The following is a 21,107-nucleotide window of genomic DNA, read 5'->3' as shown; positions in this document are numbered from 1 at the left end:
GCTACCTATATAACAGTACATAATCGCGAAAGTGTTGCCTGTGCACATTTTGTGCACAAACTGACATCTCGATTATGCCTTATAAATGTTCGACGGGATCCGTGTCGGGCGATCTGGGTGGCCACATTATTCGCTCGAATTATCCAGAATGTTGTTCAAAGAAATTGCGAAAAATTGTGGCCTAGTGGAATGGCGCATTGTCATCCATAAAAGTAGTTTGCAAACATGAAATTCATGAATGACTGCAAATGTTCTTTAAGTAGGCGAACATTCAGAGTGCCCACTCCATTCCATGAATACACAGCCCAAACAACAAGGAACCACACCTAGGTTGCACAGTACCTGTTGACAACTTGGATCCATGGCTCCGTACCACACTGCAACCCTACAATGAAATCTTACGAACTGAAAGAGGAATTCATCTGACCAGGCGACGGTTTGCCGATAGTCTACGCTGTTGGGTCCAATAGAATAGTCTCGAGCCCAGGAGAAGCGCTGCAGGCGATGATGTGCTGTTAACAAAGGCATGCGCGTTGGTCGTCTGATGGCATAGCCCATTAACGTCAAATTTCGCCGTACTGTCCTAACGGATACGTTCGTCTGAAGCCCCATTTCACGCAATGTTACTTGGTTGTTAGCACTGACAACTTGACACGAACGTCGGTGGCCATCGCCTACTGCGCTGTTCCTGGTGAGAGATAATGCCTAAAATTTTGTATTCTCAGCACATTCTTGACCCTGTGTATCTCTGAATATTAAATTTCCTAACGATGGTATATCCCATGCGTGTAGCCCAAACTACCATTCCGCGTTCAAAGTCTAATTTCCATCATGCAGCGGTAATCATGTCTGACACCTTTTCATATGAATCACCTGAGAAAACGACAGCTCCGTCAATGCTCTGCCATTTTATACCTTGCGTAGGCTGTATATGTGCATATCGCTAGCTCATGACTTGCCATCTCACTGTATCTTCTGTCTCTTATATTTATTGTTCTTAAATGAATAAAAAATAGAAGAAAGAAGGATAAGGCTTAAATTACCACCGACGACGAAATCATTAGAGACAGGCTACAACCTCAAACTAAATGATGAGAGAGTAAATCTGATAGTTTCAGAGAACTCATTGCGCCATTCGCCATAAGCAATGCAGAAAATCTACGGTGAACCTCATAGTTTGACGGTATCGTCACTGTTGCCCTATCTTACAAAGATTCATCGAAAGGTGTTTCCTTTGTCGCTTGAAGCGACCCGAGTCTTACAATGTTAATGCTACACGGAAAACGTTCGAAAGAGCTGGTATGAGTAACTGTCCCTCGAAGCACTCGACTGTATGTTCTCAGGAAGTGGACAAGTTTTTCCAGTTAAATTGTGTACTGACCTTTTTTACTATAATGCGTTACAGTCCCTTGCAGCAGGCGTGAAAGTAACCTGTAACTGGTGTGACAGCGACAATGAAAACACGGAATGTAGATTGTACTCTTTTATTTAGAGTGTCATCAGATACAACTCCTGAAATATCAGGTCTGGAGGAAAACTGCTGTATGTCTGAATAAGGAAAAAATAAGTACATTAAATTACAGCACATTACACCAATAGGCAATTAGAACGGGCACAGTAGACAATTTTTCCGTTTCATATATAGACACAGAACCACAAATCACCAGGCAAGTACATACTTTTCGCATTAATGACCGCTTGTAAGACTAGAACCATGTGGCACCTTAAAAGAATGTTCATACGCAAATCTAAGAAGGCGTCAGAACATATGAACGAGACGCAAAAAAAACCAGATACTGATACAATGCAAGCAATTCGCACTGTGTAGACACTGTGCTCGGTAGAAAACAGTAATTGTTTGTACGAGAAATTTGCAAGTAAAGCAACATTTTCGCATTCAAAATTAACACAGTACTACATGCACATGTCGTAATCTTAGTAGGAAGGCACAGTTTACCGTCTATGAAGCAGTATCATGAATTAAGTCAACTTGAGCAACTTAACTCATTAACACCAAACCAAGACTTTTCGGGCAATAAAACCTATGTCAGTAGTAAAGCGTACGTCGTCCTTCTGCGATCTTATTCATGTAACGTATCGTCTTCAGAATAAAACTGTCGAGACATGGAACCTGCTTCCTCCAAATGCACCTAAAAATAATTAAAGGAAGCAAAATGAAGTTTCGTATAGTAACCAACTTGTTAATTTGTGGCTATAATCGCTGTCACTTCTGGACTTCGTTCTGCAATTGATGTATGGTTATCATCCGATAGTACTCTGTATAAATTAAGACGCTAGGTTGTTAGACCTTTCTTTCATATTCCGTGATAAAATCAGTCCGCAGGAGAGTCAGTAAGAACAAGACACAGATATGCGCTTGTTGTAACAGTCTTAATGTCTCTTCCGTGGGATAATAAATTAGGAATAAATTAAGAAAACGAAGTTGTAGAATCAGTAGGTCGGCTGCAGAGGATCCTCCAACTTTCCAGCTACCAGCAGCAAGTCTTGTTTGTTCTCCCGCACGAAGAAAGCGAATGGTCGGTCGATCACTAAACGCTGCATCTTCTGAGTACCACCTGCGAACAAAACACAGTCTGAGCCCTCTTCACATACACCAAGTTGAAGTTGTTCATCGTGTTAATTCACAACTATGCCAGTCCATGAAAAAGTTTTAGGGAACAGGTATAGATAAATGGTGAAACATAATGCAACAAATGGTACAGTAAGTGAAAGCTCATGAATTTTTTGAACGCGGTGGCGTCAAGTTTGGATAAACACTGGCAAGACCGGCACCGTCTGTAGTTGCTGAAAAAAATTTCGTACCTTAGCTTTGAAGTGATAGCAGGTATTTCATATTTTAAGAGTTGGCGCTCATCTAGATTTCCACAATTGTGTACATTATCATAATGACACACTGGCATTTCACTGGATGGGTCGCGTTGTGGTCACCGATCTGGAACTACCTAGTGATCAGTATGGTCGTCAGAGGAAACGCTTTGCGATTTCTTTCTTTTCCTGTTAGATCAAAAATAGCGTTTATGTTTCACCTCTGCCACAGAACGTCGAAGGCTTGCGACACCGCCTCCCGGCAGCTGTTTTTGCCGTCACTCCTGATAGGCTGAGTCGGTTATGGGAAGAATCTGATTACCGAGTAGATGTGTGGCGCGGACACACAGAACACTTATAGATATTGTTAAACTGAGTCCCTTTCATATATTATACCATTTATTACTTTGTTATTCGCTATTTATCAAAAAATGGTTCAAATGGCTCTAAGCACTATGGGACGTAACATCAGAGGTCATCACTGCCCTAGAACTTAGAACTAATTAAACCTAACTAACCTAAGGACATCACACACATCCATGCCCGAAGCAGGATTCGAACCTGCGACCGTAGCAGTCTCGCGGTTCCGGACTGAAGCGCCTAGAAGCCGGCGCTATTTATCTGTACCGATTTTCTGAAACTTTTCATTGACTTTATAATAACCACATACACACTACATAACACCGAAGTGAAGCATCCAGATGGGGGAGGGCGGGGTGGAAGGAGGGGGTGAAACAAAACCGATCTTCGTGTTTGAGAGGGTATCTGATGTTACAGCAGTGATTACAGAATTGAGTAAAATTTACGAAGAACATTACTGTATGTGCCCAGTCATCAGTACGACGCAGCACCCACTCTGGCCTGGATGCAAGGAATTATTCGGTTGGGAAGGGTGTGAAAGCCGTTGTAGCTTGTCGGTAAGCTACGTCACAACTGGTTTAACTGGTCTTTGATATCCTGAATACTGGCATTGGGACAGAGTTTGCATCCGAACTGGTCTTAAGGATGTTTCATCGGGGACAGATCTCTTAGAACTAGTTGGCCACAAGAGTACCATACGATCACGCAGGCAGTTCATATGGACACGTTGTATATATGTGAGAGCGTCGTGTTGAAAAATGGTTCTACGATAGTGTCATAGGTCGCAAGATGTCCGTGACGAACCATTATGCAATCGCAGTTACCTAAATATCTACCAGCCGTTACAGGTATTCATACCCGATGCCTCCCCACACCATGACGTTGGGAGTAACACCACCGTCCCTCTCCCATTGCAAGAACAGGCAATTTCCCCAAGTCACCACCACACTCGTCGTCGACCGTCATCCGGGAAGTGCAGAAACGCTATCCACTGCTAAACACAGTGCATTGTCATTCACCAGCAGTAGGTGCTTCCCAGTGACTGCACCACGCCACAAGACATCTGTGTTGGATGGTGTTAACGGCAGTTTACGCAAGTGAAGGTAATTCTCTAGTTCGGCTGTTGCAAGTCTCCGACTGTCCTCCTCTGTGGTGGTCAGACGACGCCGACCGGAACCGCGGCGCGTATGCTGCACTTTCTTTCCCATACCGTCCAACATAGGGCGACTGCATGATTCGATCGTCCGTCCGAATGGAGACCCAAAATGCGGCTCTTTCTAAACTGTCTGGTGTCGATACCACTGTCTCACGAATACGTGGCATCTCCTTGTCTTGCACAGCTATCAGTTGGCATCTGACGCTGTTCGCGTCCCTGATGTACGCTACAAAACCTGGCAAGAACACTGAACGTTAGTAACAGTAATGCACTCTCGTGACTGTTCTAGCTGTCGCAGAGAATTCCAGATTTGATCATTTATGTACCCCCAAATTTGTGTAAGCGTATGAAGTTACTCTGACATCGGACCGTCTTTTGTGTGCTTCAGTTTTTGTCAGTACGCGCACACGTAAATGCAAGGAAATTTTATTAGTGTAATGCTGCCACATAATGTATTCGAAGTAATAATGGGTAAACAGAAAATAACTGTAGGATGTACGTATGTGTGCATGTATGTATGTATGTATTTATGTATTTACTGATTTCCTTCAAAAAGTAGTAGGACTAATGATTATGCAATTTAAGTTAAGTAACCCAAAGTTCAGTAACCTACCGATGTTAATATAATTAATTCAGTTAACGTTTTCTTTGTGGCCTAAAGAGACAGTCGGATTTTTTATTATATTCTATAGCCTTAGATGGACTGAGGCCTTAATACATAATAAATTTTCGTCTCTATCACTGCGTTTCACTAAGGCACTACACCCAGAGTCCAAGTGATGGGTTTCGTTCAATTTGTATCTTGGAAAAATGTTTATTGACACTGCTTTTTTGTGCTTTTTATATTACATGTTCCTGCCCAGCTGTCTTGTTTCTCCTGTAGCTGCCTGCGTTCAGCATTCTGAAAAAAGTTCTGTTGATAGAAGAGGAAACTGGGAGCCATTTATTCGTTAAGCCGATTACGGGCAATCACCTAGAAAAATCCTAGGCTGGTGGAAGTAGAAGACCAGCTATAGTTGAGCAAGCGCGGACGTTCGTTCAACTTTTCTCCTTTCCGTGTACGTGTAACGCGTGGTAACAGCGAGTTAGATGTTGGTGACTGGTTTGTGGGGCGCTCAACAGGCGGTCATCAGCGCCCGTACAAAGTCCCAATTGTTACACAATCCAATTTTGTCACAGTTCAATCTAGTCACTGTCGCAGATTATGAGGATGATGATGAAATAATGAGGACAACACAAAACACCCAGTCCCCAGGCAGAGAACGCCCCCAACCCGGCCGGGAATCGAACCCAGAACCCCGTGATCTAGAGGCAGCAACGCTAGCTACTAGACCACGACCTGCGGACAGCGAGTTAGAGGCTGTATGAGGTTGGCATTTACAGCATTTTCTTTACTGTCGCCTGTCTTCTCAGTTTCATTCCTGTCAGTTTTTTTTTCTTTTTCTTTCCCTTCGAGACAGGTTTTAATGCGAACCCTGCGTTATTGATGTGGACTTAAATCCATGATGAACTTAAGTTCTATTTAGTTGGAGTGTCATGTACTGCCAAAAAAACCTGTCATAGCCATATTGGATAATTGCCGATTTGATAGGCGCTCCTCGGAACGGGAACTTTTGACTTTGTAAATAGTGACAATAGTATATTTCTTCTAGTTGCTACACGAACAAGTTTAAATAAGCTGCCATGTTGAGGACAACAGTCGAGCATTTTAAATGCTTCGGGGAAACTTGTCTGGATGGTTGGAAAAGGGTGCGAGATTCACCCCTTGAAACGTACAATTAGGAATTCTCTTGTCGGAAAAAGGTTTTTTGTAAAAAAGGCAACCCAATGTACAGGACACTGTTGATTAGTAACTAAGAAAGACCCATCTCCGATGGTAGCATGGAGACTGTAGAGACCACATGAATTCACAGCTATTGGGAGCAAAAGTAGCAAATCCTTCACTGCTTTTGCAACCCTTATTTATTAGGAACGATGAGTGTCCTCAATTTCATTAATATCTAGATTTAACTATTAGTCTCAGACACAATGATGGTTCCATACAGAACAAGTAAACATACATTCACAATATACTTAGATTTAGGGAAACCAAAGAAAACTGCTCCGAATGGCAGCGCGGGAATTTCAGGCATATGCCGTACGTGTGCTAGGGTGTATGCACGCAACAATGTCACGACCCATTCTCGTATCATCCTTAGCTGAACTAACTCAGTGCTCCATAGACGAACTATGCCAGTGAGAGATTTGTGTGTCTTAACATAGCTAATGCGCAGAATAGGAAATCTAAGCTATTTTTATGTTTGGTTTTGATATGGAAAAGTGTTTGATTACGTGAAAAACACTGAACTCGTTGTAGGAATTGTTCAACACTAGTTAATTGAATAACATAGGAACAGAAGCTTTAAGACATAACTATCCTTGGGATAAGGCCGTATGTCAAGACTGCAACAAGATTTTATTTACTGGAACTGTCAGCAAGTACCAAATTTGACAAGAGGTGCAGTTTCAAAAATGCTAGCAATATCAGTACTTCAATTCTCCCGATTATCCGTTTCACTACATCCTCATTCATCACTAACGTTATTATACGTTGATAACGGGTGGTTGTAATGACTATGCAGCTACTCAAGGATGTACAGTGTAGGTTACAATTATCGCATGGCAGCAAAACTTTGTAGATATGTCAATGCGTTGATGCGGAACTAACTTACGCTGTCAAAAAATTATTTCCAGATTTTGCCACCAGGTGAAAATTGGGTGCTGTACAGAATCTTTTCGACGCCTCCGGTGCACAAACCGAACAAGTTATGTAAGTGGCGTTTAATTATAAAATCAGAGTTATTGTTTCCTAACTTGTTTGCTGTTTTATGCCCACGTCCACTTCCTAATCCATCACATATAGAAATATTTCTATATGTCTTTCTTGCATTCACAGCGCCAGATTCACCCTTGGTGGCCAAAATTTGAACATTATTGTGTGTAAATCGGTTCCGCATCGACGCATTGGAATATCTACCAAGTTTCATTGTCATACGATAATTACAGCCCACAATGGACCTCTGTGACTAGCTGCACATTAATTACAACCATCCAGTACAGCATTCATGGCCACTACACATTTGAAATTTAATCTTTAGCAACCCTGAATGTAATTAAGAACCAGTATTGATCATTCTAAGATTTTAATGGAGTATCTTTGTCGTTTCCCGTGTGCCCTTGTCCCGAATGTGCGCAGAGTCGGCATGGTTATTAACCTATTTGGCATTTAGTTAAATGTATGGATGCTCGTTACCTCCCGGAAGGAATGTGTGTATCGGAACGGTTTGTGTGTACTGTTCTTGATGTAAAAGTATGCAAAATTGTTTCAAATGTTTTCGAATTGTGTAACTGAGGCTTTGCCGGCCAAAGTAGCCAAGCGGTTCTAGGCGCTGCAGTTTGCAACCGTGTGACCGCTACGGTCAGAGGTTCTAATCCTGCCTCGGGCATGGATGTGTGTGATGTCCTTAGGTTAGTTAGCTTTAAGTAGTTCTAAGTTCTAGGGGACTCGTGACCACAGCAGTTAAGTCCCGTAGTGCTCAGAGCCATTTGAACCATTTTTGAACTGAGGCTTGAACTGGATACTAGCCCAGTGTTTATCTAGCCGGATGTAGGAACCATCCGCAAAAACCACGTCCTGGCTGACCGGTACAGGGACCCTCCTCGTTAATCCACCGAGCGATTTCGATATGGGTCCGGCCTACCTCCCCGAATCGTAACAAATGCTTTAGCGTGCACGTTTATCCGGACGGATGCTGCCCTTTACTGGAGGGTATATAAACGTAATATCTTTCGACTGAACAGTCTGAATAGATTTTTCCACTCGCTGATACCACTAAGACATAACAAAACGCAGTGGTGTTAGCAGCCAACAGCCGCTTACCTGTGGACTGGCTGTTGCTCTCTTCCACGTCGAAGTTAGTGACCTGTGCCAGGTCCTCCACGAACAGCTCAGCCTCCTGGGCGATGCCGCTCAAGTCGGCCCTATCACGGTTGAACAGATGCGTAACACCAAGCTGTAGCAAAGTAATACCACATGACAGCTACTATCATTTTATTGCTCCATCAGTATATACTCGTATATGAGAGAGAGAGAGAGAGAGAGAGAGAGAGAGAGAGAGAGAGAGAGAGATGCACACATGGAATAAGCAGACAGAAAAACAGCGAGGCGAGGAGAGCAGAGACACAGAAAGGAGAAAAAAACAAGAAACACAGAGGAGGAGAAAAAAAGAAACACAGAGGAGGAGAAAAAAAGAAACACAGAGGAGGAGAAAAAAAGAAACACAGAGGAGGAGAAAAAAAGAAACACAGAGGAGGAGAAAAAAAGAAACACAGAGGAGGAGAAAAAAAGAAACACAGAGGAGGAGAAAAAAAGAAACACAGAGGAGGAGAAAAAAAGAAACACAGAGGAGGAGAAAAAAAGAAACACAGAGGAGGAGAAAAAAAGAAACACAGAGGAGGAGAAAAATAGAAACACAGAGGAGGAGAAAAATAGAAACACAGAGGAGGAGAAAAATAGAAACACAGAGGAGGAGAAAAATAGAAACACAGAGGAGGAGAAAAATAGAAACACAGAGGAGGAGAAAAATAGAAACACAGAGGAGGAGAAAAACAGAAACACAGAGGAGGAGAAAAACAGAAACACAGAGGAGGAGAAAAACAGAAACACAGAGGAGGAGAAAAACAGAAACACAGAGGAGGAGAAAAACAGAAACACAGAGGAGGAGAAAAATAGAAACACAGAAAAAAGAAACAGACAAAAAAGAAACAGACAAAAAAGAAACAGACAAAAAAGAAACAGACAAAAAAGAAACAGACAAAAAAGAAACAGACAAAAAAGAAACAGACAAAAAAGAAACAGACAAAAAAGAAACAGACAAAAAAGAAACAGACAAAAAAGAAACAGACAAAAAAGAAACAGACAAAAAAGAAACAGACAAAAAAGAAACAGACAAAAAAGAAACAGACAAAAAAGAAACAGACAAAAAAGAAACAGACAAAAAAGAAACAGACAAAAAAGAAACAGACAAAAAAGAAACAGACAAAAAAGAAACAGACAAAAAAGAAACAGACAAAAAAGAAACAGACAAAAAAGAAACAGACAAAAAAGAAACAGACAAAAAAGAAACAGACAAAAAAGAAACAGACAAAAAAGAAACAGACAAAAAAGAAACAGACAAAAAAGAAACAGACAAAAAAGAAACAGACAAAAAAGAAACAGACAAAAAAGAAACAGACAAAAAAGAAACAGACAAAAAAGAAACAGACAAAAAAGAAACAGACAAAAAAGAAACAGACAAAAAAGAAACAGACAAAAAAGAAACAGACAAAAAAGAAACAGACAAAAAAGAAACAGACAAAAAAGAAACAGACAAAAAAGAAACAGACAAAAAAGAAACAGACAAAAAAGAAACAGACAAAAAAGAAACAGAGAATAAACTGAAATAGAGGAGTGTAAGGAAGATGGGAAGAAGGAAAGCAGTACATCATATACCCGCATCAAAAAAAGCTTTGCATCATCTCAGTTAGTAGAGTTCCGGAACCTCTACAGAAAATTGGAATAGAGATCAACACAAACATCATTTCCGCTCTTTTTATAGCTCAGGAAAACCACACATTGAATTTTGTACTACCATACAGCGAGACCTTCAGAGGTGGTATTCCAGATTGCTGTACACACCAGTACCTCTAATACACGGTAGTACGTCCTAATTCACTGATGCATGCCGGTATTCGTTGTCCATAAACAGCACTTTTCAATCTATCCCAGTGTTGTCGATAGGGTTCATGTCTGGAGAACATGCTGGCCTCTAGTCGAGCGATGTCGTTTTCCTGAAGGATGTCATTCACAAGACGTGCACGATGTGAGCGCGAATTGTCCATGAAGACGAATGCCTCGCCAATATGCTGCCGATATGGTTGCACTGTTGGTCGGAGGATGGCATTCACGTATCGTACAGCCGTTACAACGCCTTTCATGACCACCAACTGCGTACGTAGGTCCCACATAATGTCACTCCAAAACAGCTGGGAACCTCCACCTTGCTGCACTCGCTGGACACCGTGTCTAAGGCGTTCAGCCTGAACGATTTGCCTCCAAACACATCTCCGACGATTGTCTGGTTGAAGGCATATGTGACACTCATCGGTGAAGAGAATGTGATGCCAATCCTGAGCGGTCCCTTCGGCTTTTTGTTGGGCCCACCAGTAACATGCTGCAGAGTGTCGTGGTAGCAAAAATGGACCTCGCCATGGATGACGGGACTGAAGTTTCGCATTATGCAGCCTACTGCGCACAGTTTGAGTCGTAGCACGACGTTGTGTGGCTGCACGAAAAGCATTATTCAACATGGTTGGCGTTGTTCCTCCGATCCATAATCCGTAGGCAGCGGTCATCCACTGCAGTAGTAGCCCCTTGGCGGCCTGAGCGAGGCATGTCATCGACAGTTCCTGTCTATCTGCATCTCCTCCATGTCTCAACAACATCGCTTTTGTTCACTCTCAGATGCCTGGACACCTGCCTTGCTGAGAGCCCTTTCTGGCAGAAAATAACAATGCGGACGTGATCGAACCGCGGTATTGACAGTCTAGGCATGGTTGAACTGCAGACAACACGAGCTGTGCAACTCATTCCTGGTGGAATGACTAAGTGATCGGCTGTCGGACCCCATCCGTCTAACAGGCGCAGCTCATGCATGTTTGTTTACATCTTTTGACGGGTTTAGTGAAATCTCTGAACATTCAAACTGAATGTGTCTGTGATACAATATCCACAGTCAACGTCTACCGTGAGGAACAAAAGTTTTTTGACGTGTGTATGTAGTGAATAGACGACAGACCTTTCTCAAAAACACTTGTGGATTACAGTTCAACCTATGCGACGTGCGCTACACTACACCACATTAAGTTTGCTACTGTAAACAATGAGAGGGCCAAGCTTTTCTCATTTTAGTCTAATGGCATACGTACTGGATGCACTGTTTCAGTTTCCCTCTGTACATTGACTCCAGTGCCGTATAAAAAGAGGAGAAATGGGATGTGGACATACCCGGGAGAGGGCTCGCTGTGGCTTGGTGACGGTCTGGATGCTGAAGGCTGGCAGCACCACCTCGACGTCTCGGGCAGTCAGCCGCTCCACCACCTCGGCCAGGGAGAACACTGACAGGTCGGACAGCATGCTGGCCAGGCCGCCCTTCGCGTTGGGCACCAACACGAGCAGCGAGTACTGCCCACCCTGAAACAGCCCGTTACCTTTACAGCCCACGATTTTTCCCCTACTCTGCAGACATAACGGAATCCAGTTGATACTGAATAAACACAGAACATCAAGAAGTCAAAACAAGCCATGGTCCTATTTGTTGAAAGTGGTTATTGGCACCTAACAAAAAGAACCTACACGATTTTTGAAAATTTTATGAAATTTATAACGTTTCCGTTCTCTCTGCAGAGAATGTCCCCTGTTTAAGTAATGAGGATCGCCGGCGATGGGAGTAAGAAGCACAGAAATTTCAGTTCTCTCTAATGTACATTATAGCATTTTACGAGCCCAAGCAGCCAACAACTGCAATCCCAACGGCGTTGGTACATTGAGACATCTGAACATCATCTCTACAAGCACATGAAGATATTAGCCTAATGGGACAGAAATCTGTTGAAAAAATGGCTCTGAGCACTATGGGACTTTACATCTGAGGTCATCAGTCCCCTCGAACTTAGAACTACTTAAACCTAACTAACCTAAGGGCATCACACACATCCATGCCTGAGGCAGGATTCGAACTTGCGACCGTAGCAGTCGCGCGGTTCCGGACTGAAGCGCCTAGAACCGATCGGTCACCAAGGTGTGATGTACATATACAGACAAACAAGTGATTATGATTTCAGAAAATATGGATGATCATGAACTGAGAAAGTGAATAACCCACTATCTTTGGACATAACGCAAGCACTTATTCGACATGACGTTGATTGGTGGAGTTGTTGGATGTCGTAGGGGATATTATATAAACTTCTGTGCAATTGGGGCGTCAGATCGTCAAAAGCTTGAGCTGGTTGGAGGACCCTGCACATAGTGCTCCAAACGTTCCCAATTGGAATAAGTCCGGCGATCTGGCTGGCCTAAGTAGGGTTTGGCAAGCACGAAGACAAACAGTAGAAAGTCATGTGCGAGCGGGCATTATCTTGCTTAAATGGAAATCCAGAATGGCCTGCCATGAAGGGCAACACAGTGGGACGTAGAATTTCGTCGTTGTAACGCTGTACTGCAACAGTGTCTAGGTTGACAACCAAAGGAGCCCTGCTATGAAAGCAAATGGCACTCTAGACCATCACTCCTGTTTGTCAGGTCGTATATTGGGCGACAGCCACGTTGGTATCCCACCGTTGTCCGTTGTGCCTCTAGCCACGTCTTCGCTTGTAATCGGGTCCAGTTCGAAGCAGGCCTCATCACTGAAGACGATTCGACTCCAGTCGGTGAGATTCGAGGCCGAATGTGCCCGACACATCGGCAAACGGTCTTGTTGGTGTAAAGAAGACAATGGTAGTTGCTGCAAGGGGCGGCGTGAGATCGGTCTCCGTTCTGTCACTGAAGCACCAGTTGCACGTCGGATCGATAATAATCAATCCCAGAGAGTCTCTGATGTTTGCTCAGTACCCACATTCTGTCGTGTCTCTAGGTCGACCGCTTCCTTCTTGAAGCTGTGTTCTGCCATATTCACCCACCAACGTGGTATCCAAACGTCGAGCGACTCGCCGATTATTCCAATCAGCTTCTTTGAGCACCTGTACAGGTCGTCTTTCACGCGTTGACTTCTGGGTATACTGTTCACACACCTGTCTGCGAGGGATTGTTACTGAACAACTGAGTACACGGAATGAAATTTTGCACAGACTTTATGCCCTGACATCGGCATACCGCCTGTTTGCTACCGTCGATAGCTGCGCGGTGAAAATGCGCTGCAGCGTCACACATTCATCCATCGGGCGCCGAGTTTACAATTTTGTATTTTTCGTCTATACCTATATGAATATCTGTTCGTGACCAATTTGCATAAAACATTCATGGTGCGTCATATTTTGCCAGAATGGAAAATATTTTTTTTCCACTTTTAAAGCACGTCATTGTGAGAAACACTTACGAAGGCGGCTGAAAATAATGCCTCCGAGTGTATGTAAGATAGTCTTCGTGTCTACATATTTGCAGCCCTCTGCCGCTAGACGACACAGAATTCTATCGTGTAACATGGCGGTGTGCAACCTAACTACACCACTGACCATTAAAATTGCTACACTACGAAGACAACGTGCTACAGACGCGAAATTTAACCGACAGGAAGACGATGCTGTGATATGCAAGTGATTAGCTTTTTAGAGCATTCACACAAGGGTGGCGCCGGTGGCGGCACCTACAAAGTGCTGACACGAGGAAAGTTTCCAACCAATTTCTCATACACAAGCAGCAGCTGACCGGCGTCGCCTGGTGAAACGTTGTTGTCATGCCTCGTGTAAGGAGGAGAAATGCGTACCATCACGTTTCCGACTTTGATAGAGGTCGGATTGTTGCCTATCGCGATTGCGCTTTATCGTATCGCGTCATTGCTGCTCACTGTGGTCGAGATCCAATGACTGTTAGCACAATATGGAATCGGTGGGTTCAGGAGGGTAATACGGAACGCCGCGCTGGATCCCGACGGCCTCCTGTCTCCAGCAGTCAAGATAACAAGCATCTCATCCGCATGGATGTAACGGATCGTGCAGCCACGTCTCGATCCCTGAGTCAACAGGTGGGGACGTTTGCAAGACAACAACCATGTGCACGAACAGTTCGAAGACGTTTGCAGTATCATGGGCGATCAGCTCGGAGACCATGGCTGCGGTAACCCTTGACGCCATACTGGCTTATCACCCGGCGGGATGGTGTAGGGTGCCATTGGTTACACGTCTCTGTCACTTCTTGTTCGCATTGACGGCACTTTGAACAGTGGACGTTACATTTCAGAAGTGTTACGACCCGTGGCTCTACCCTTCATTCGATCCCTGCGAAACCCTACATTTCAGGAGGATAATGCACGACCGCATGGTTTCCTGTACGGACCTTTCTGGATACAGAAAATGTTCGACTGCTGCCCTGTCCAGCACATTCTCCAGATCTCTCACCAATTGAAATCGCCTGATCAATGGTGGCCAAGCAACTGGCTCGTCACAATACGCCAGTCACTACTCTTGATGAAGTGTGGTATCGTGTTGAAGGTGTATGGGCAGCTGCACCTGTACACGCCATCCAAGCTCTGTTTGACCCAATGCCCAGGTGTATCAAGGCCGTTATTACGGCCAGAGGTGTTTGGCTGGTTCAAACGGCTCTGAGCACTATGGGACTTAACATCTATGGTCATCAGTCCCCTAGGACTTAGAACTACTTAAACCTAACTAACCTAAGGACAACACACAACACCCAGCCAACACGAGGCAGAGAAAATCCCTGACCCTGCAGGGAATCGAACCCCCTGGAACCCGGGCGTGGGAAGCGAGAACGCTACCGCACGACCACGAGATGCGGGCAGAGGTGGTTGTTCTGGTTACTGATTTCTCAGGATCTATGCATCAAAATTGCGTAAAAATGTAATCGCATGTCAGTTCTAGTATAATATATTTGTCCAATGAATACCCGTTTTTCATCTGCTTTTCTTTTTGGTGTAGCAATTTTAATGGTCAGTAATTTATGTCTGTGCGCGAGAAACATCGTGCTGTATTCGAGTTTCGAATTTGAAGAGTTCGTCCACAGAAAGGGCAGCATCTCCTACAGCATTACAATGCCAGGTCACATACGAGCTCTGCGGCATCTGCAACAGTCTGACGTCTTGGGTTCAATGTGACGGATCACCCTCCATACAGCTCCATCAGACTTTCATCTGTTTCCAGAATATCTTCGAAGACTTCACTCAGATGATGATGATGATGTAGTCCAAGTAGGTGAGGTTATGGCCCCATCAACGCATTCAGAACTTTTACAGTGACGGTATCAACTAAATTGTATCTTATTGGAAGCAAGATGTTCGTAGCCAGGGTGACTTAAGAAATAAATATGTAGACTGAAGGATAAATTTGTAGAACGTTAATAACGTTTGCGTTATTTATAAAGCATAAAGAGTTACCACATAAAAAAATCCTGAGGCGTTACTTTCCAGCACGCTCTCATACAATCGCTGTAAACTTCGTGGTTTTATCAGCATGATAATTTTAAATATTTTTCCTTTTAGCATATTATTTAGTGTTTGAAACGTATCACACTACAATTTTAAGTACTGCACACTAATTCTAGCGAGAATAATTTGTGACCCACCCTATTTCCTTTTACGTTACGTGAAAACTTTTTGTTCGATGTCTTCGTTGCAAATGTGATTTACTTTATTCATTTGGACACTGGTTCTTATCTATTATGGTGACGTGTCTGTTTCGAAACACAGAACGGAAAACTGAGGAGAAAACGCACTACCTTGGCATATTATAAAGTGAATCAGTCATTTCGGAGCTAAGCTAAGCACATATAGCCACTGCGGACGATTTTAGAAGATGAATATTTCCCTGTGTGATTACTTATAACTGTCACTTTTACCCAGAAGTTTCCAACAGCCCACTTGATGTAACTTACATACCCATACTGCCTACTGTACCATTAAAGCACAACTTTATGATATGTAGCGTAAGTTCGAAATTGAGTTCAAATTCTTGTCTGGTCATTTCGATTGAAGTTTTCAGTGGTTCCCTAAATGATTTCAGATGACTGTTTGGAATCCTCCTCCGCCGCGCGGGATTAGCCGAGCGGTCTGTGGCGCTGCAGTCATGGACTGTGCGGCTGGTCCCGGTGGAGGTTCGTGTCCTCCCTCGGGCATGGGTGTGTGTGTGTTTGTCCTTAGGCTAATTTAGGTTAAGTAGTATGTAAGCTTAGAGACTGATGACCTTAGCAGTTACGTCCCATAAGATTTCACACACATTTGAACATTTGAAATGCTCCTTCAAGAAAGTCGCAACAGCTTTTCCCGTTCTTAATGTGAAATTGAGCTAATGCTGCTACACTGAGGACCACTACCTCAACGGGGATTTAGATTAAACCAGCCATATTGTTTTCCTACTATCTGTGAACACCTCGAAGATCGGTGACTCTTACTGTATAGATTGAGTGGGAAGCACGAAACGTTAAATCCAACAATAATAACGCTGATTATTTCCCTGCTATAAAACACCTTGTTTTCACAAATTTCCCGAACACCTCGTTGACCTTTCTCGAAATATTTTCGGCGAAATTTCGATGATCTTTTCTTCAGAGAAACTCGATTGTCGCTAAATATAACTTGACAGCTTCCGTCTTCCGAGCTGTTCAAAGTGGTTAATTAGTGAGCTCTCAGGTAGCCTTAAAGCTCGTAGCTACTTGACCGTTGCCTCGGGGCCAAGTTCGGAAGACGAACATTCTCGGTACTCGCCGCCTCCTTTTATACTGGAGAGTTCACTTATCTTACCATCCAGTCGTCAATTTCGCATTACATACGCCTGTTAGAACACATTTAATCAGTAGTGGATATTTAATCGACGTAGATTTAATTTTTTCCACGTGTCGCACTGCTTGCAGCACATTTTAGCCGCAGATTCGTATTTGAGACGAAACTGTACGCTCAATACCATACACAACTACTGCCTATTATTTTCAGAAAGAATACAACATGGGAGAGACGAATTATTGTCTATCGTAAACGACAAAATAACTGAAGACTACGCTGTGTAACACAGCCTCAATATCTGATTTGCTGGTAATACAGACATGACTGTCTCGCAGCCAGTTTATCCACTTACAGCAACACGCAAATGAATACAATGGGCAAACATTTCCCACAAGTAAAATATTTCCAGTCCCCCAGTTCGACCCAGATACTCTGGAGGCTTCACTTTGTCACTCAGTAGAGGTGTTTCAACTGGCAAATGTGGAGGGCCACTTACTAGGTTTGGTGCCTCAACTACTTGCAACCACGTTCGTAGTTCTTAAATGTGCATGTATTATAGCACACTTCTAAAAATACGAAATTGTATTCTCAAAACGCAGTTATCAGTGGACTCTTGTAATTGCCACGGTCACGAAAGAAACTGAACATATTCACTGTGATGTTTGGCAGATGTGATATTCGGTCCTTGTACAAATACTAACCGTAAAATCTTAAATGAAAATCGTAATATTGTCGCTGTTCTACAGTATGAATTTATTTTATTAACTGTTTTTCGGCTTACAAGATTATCATCAGACTAACTGTTCGCGTCTGAGATGGTGTGATACTCGTGAACAACACCGACAAAGATGTTACACGTCAACAGTGAACCACGAACACAGTAAATGTCCGACAGTGAAGCGGAAATGTAATTAAAAATATTAAGTTGAACATTACATAAACATAAAGGTAACGCAACATAGAAAATCACTAAACTCGAAAAACAGTATCTATTAAAAATTTAAATTAACGGTATCAATAAAATAAAATTAGTACGTGTCAAGTCTACTGAAAAATAGCTGCCAACACGTGACACCACAGATTCAATAAACAGCAGCCCCACAATCCAGATTTAATATTAAAAGACCCAACACCGCTGAATACTTCCCCTTTTCTAACCTTCAGTTGATTTTCACGTTTTTGCAGTACTTTCCACACTAAATGTTCCATCCACTTTCTCGGTTTTTTCCCCTATATGTATTTATTCTGATTGATTGTGCACTCCGTATATTGTTACAGTCGTCTATTCTATCTTTTACTCTGTTTCTGCGTCACATTACGTAAGTGAGCTCTCTTCTACCTGTTTGTCAGTGGTCTTGTCACGTACTAATATTTTATTGGGATTGTCAATTTACTTTAAATTACAGGCATTGTTTTTCGACTTCAGTGTGAATGTCTACTGGTTTATTCCCTTTATAGTTATTTAATGTTCAACATTTGTAATTAGATTGGCATTTCACTGTCCAAGACATTTACTCTTGTCTTCGTATCTCTCTCTTGCTATGTAACCTTTCTTCCATATTTTTTCACGAATATTTTAACTTATTTTCACGATGGTCTAATTATGATGATAGCCTTGTAAGCTGATAACCGATTAAAATAAATCAATACTGGAGAAATAATTTGGATTTGGTTCTACCTAGAAGCGACCGAAGAATCAGTTTACATAGAATGTTTTACAAAGGCTGATCAACAAAGAGTGATTTGAACGCACTTTATAAAAAGTCTCTGCCACTCCTCGACTACAGGTCCTAGAGAATCGCCTCACTTTTCTTTAGCACTGCTGAGTTTTCAGATCGGAAGCCCCGAAGCTTTGCCTTTAGTGATAAGAATAAAAAAATCACAGGGCTCTAGATCGGATCTATAAGGCGGATGCGGTACTCAGGTAATAACGTATTGAGCCAAAAACTAACTACACCCGACCGCGCATTGTCAACATGAAGTCGCCTTCCAGTCCGAGAGAGCTCTGATCCTTTTCTTGCAATGTGGTCCATCAGTCTAGCCAATACTGATACCTAGTATGAGAGGGAACTGCATGATGATACATCATTCCGTGACAGTCAAAAAAGGTGATCATCGTTTTCCATTCAGGCGGAACAACTCTCACCTTTCTTAGTGATTGAGAACCTGGCGATTTCCTTACTGCGCTCGTTTCCCATCAGGATCATAATGACGCAACTATGACACGTCATCAATGATAACCGTTTCCAGAGAGAGACGCAGCACCTCAGGGCTTTTCTCCATTCGCTCATCTTTTTGTTCGGGAGTCCACAGACGTGGCACCCAACTAACACGAACATGGGTCATATGGAGATAAGACATAATCGTAAAGACACAGCCATATGAATTCTTAACACATCATTGAGGTTACGTAATGTTATCCACCGATCCTTAAAGACAATCACGGCATGATAGTGATTTCTGTCAGAGCAGAAGCCGAAACACCAGGTTCACCTTGCTTAACGACGACAGGCCAGCTTTCTTTGAAGTCCTTGAACTACCGAAAAACTATTGCACGGGGTAGTACTACTTAACCGTACGCTTGCTTTAGATTTTCGTAAGTTTCAGTGGCTGCATAGTTTAAACGAACACAGTTTTTGGGTCGTACTGTTCCTCTAGCGTCACCTCCCTAGCCTTACATGCGAAATTCAAAGAGTGCCTGCAAAATAAAGCATTACTACCAACCTATCGATACGAGGATGCTGCGGCCTATGGACATACATAAAAACCCGATCTTTTCCAATATTCATGGTGCAGTTAGGAAACTATTACAGCGGCTACAGAAGAAAATCAGTCTTAATCTTTGTTGATCAGCCCTCGTACATTATCTAGCGAACTATTATTGGTGACCTTTGTAACACACGAGCGGGAAAAAAATCGAAATTCCAAAAAATGTGCTGTAATGAAATTTCGAGAATACATTTATCTAAGCAACATATGTAAGTGATTAACATTGCAAGACAACAGGTTACTGTTAGCACGTCAAAAGTAATTGAAAATATGAAATATTGGTACATTAATAACCGGTTTAATCACCAGAACGTTGAATGTGAACATGCAGGCGCACACGTGTTGCGTTGTACAGGTGCCGGATGTCAATTTGTGGGAGGGGGTTCCACGCCTTGGCCGGTCAATGCTGGTTGTGGATGACACGGGAGTCTGATTATGTCCCATATGTGCTCGATTGGAGACTGATCTGGTGATCGAGCAAGCCAAGGCGGCAACATGTCGACACACTGTATATCATGTTTGGTCACAACAGCGGTACGTGTGTGAGCATTATCCTGTTGGATAACACCTTCTGGAATTCCGTTCGTCACGGGGTAGCCGAGCGGTCTTAGGGAGTCTTGTCACGGCTTTCCCCGTCGGAGGTTCGAGTCCTCCCTCGGGCGTCGGCATGGGTGTCGTCCTTAGCGTAAGTTAGTTTAAGTTAGATTAAGTAGTGTGTAAGCTTAGGGACCGATGACCTCAGCAGTTTGGCCCATAAGACCTTACCACGAATTTCCAAAATGCCGTTCGTGAACGGCAGTACAACAGATGAAACCACTAGACGGACGAACAAATGGGATAACTACGAGAGTGTTCCTGCTGCCATACGAAATTGCACCCCACACCCTAACTCTAGGTGTTGGTCCACAGTGTCAGGCATGCAAAATGGCTCTGAGCACTATGGGACTTAACATCTTAGTTCATCAGTCCCCTAGAACTTAGAACTACTTAAACCTAACTAACCTAAGGACATCACACAACACCCAGCCGTCACGAGGCTGAGAAAATCCCTGACCCCGCCGGGAATCGAACCCGGGAACCCGGGCGTGGGAAGCGAGAACGCTACCGCACGACCACGAGATGGGGGCTCAGGCATGCAGACACGATGGTTGCAGGATCTGAACTGGCCACCTCCTAACCAACAAACGGCCGTCACTGGCACAGGGGAATCAGCTGTCATGAGAAAACGCAAAATACTTCCTCCCTACCATCCAATGAGCTCCCGCTTGGCATCACTTAAATCGCAAATGGAAGTGGTTTGGGGTTAGTGAAATGCACGTTACGAGGCGTCTGACTGAGCTGTCATTGTTTTGTTTTAGGGAGCAAAAACAACTAGGGTCATACGCGCCTACATCAGGACTGTAGAACACTACGACAAAGGAGTTAAAAACGATTATCCTAATCGACGGAAGAGAAGACAACTAAAAACA

At 43.2% G+C, this 21,107-nt stretch overlaps 1 protein-coding gene across 2 annotated transcripts in view; it reads right to left on the bottom strand.

The window, feature by feature from the left end:
• Nucleotides 1–1,470: 1,470 nt before the first annotated feature.
• The window catches only part of LOC126298901 (uncharacterized), an 85,448-nt gene continuing 65,811 nt past the window's right edge, over nt 1,471–21,107 (bottom strand). For both annotated transcript variants that reach the window (XM_049990440.1, XM_049990439.1), the window contains exons 6-8: nt 11,427–11,612; nt 8,262–8,394; nt 1,471–2,576 (exon numbers count right to left, since the gene is read on the bottom strand). In XM_049990440.1, coding sequence (XP_049846397.1) covers nt 2,452–2,576; nt 8,262–8,394; nt 11,427–11,612 — 444 coding nt within the window. In that variant the 3' untranslated portion in view covers nt 1,471–2,451. The remainder of the gene's footprint in view (nt 2,577–8,261; nt 8,395–11,426; nt 11,613–21,107) is intronic.

Source organism: Schistocerca gregaria, chromosome X, assembly GCF_023897955.1.
Source record: "Schistocerca gregaria isolate iqSchGreg1 chromosome X, iqSchGreg1.2, whole genome shotgun sequence".
In the NCBI taxonomy this organism is placed as follows: Eukaryota; Metazoa; Arthropoda; class Insecta; order Orthoptera; family Acrididae; genus Schistocerca; species Schistocerca gregaria.
The sequence above is the reverse complement of the archived record's forward strand: the minus strand, read 5'-3'. Positions and strand labels throughout refer to the sequence as shown.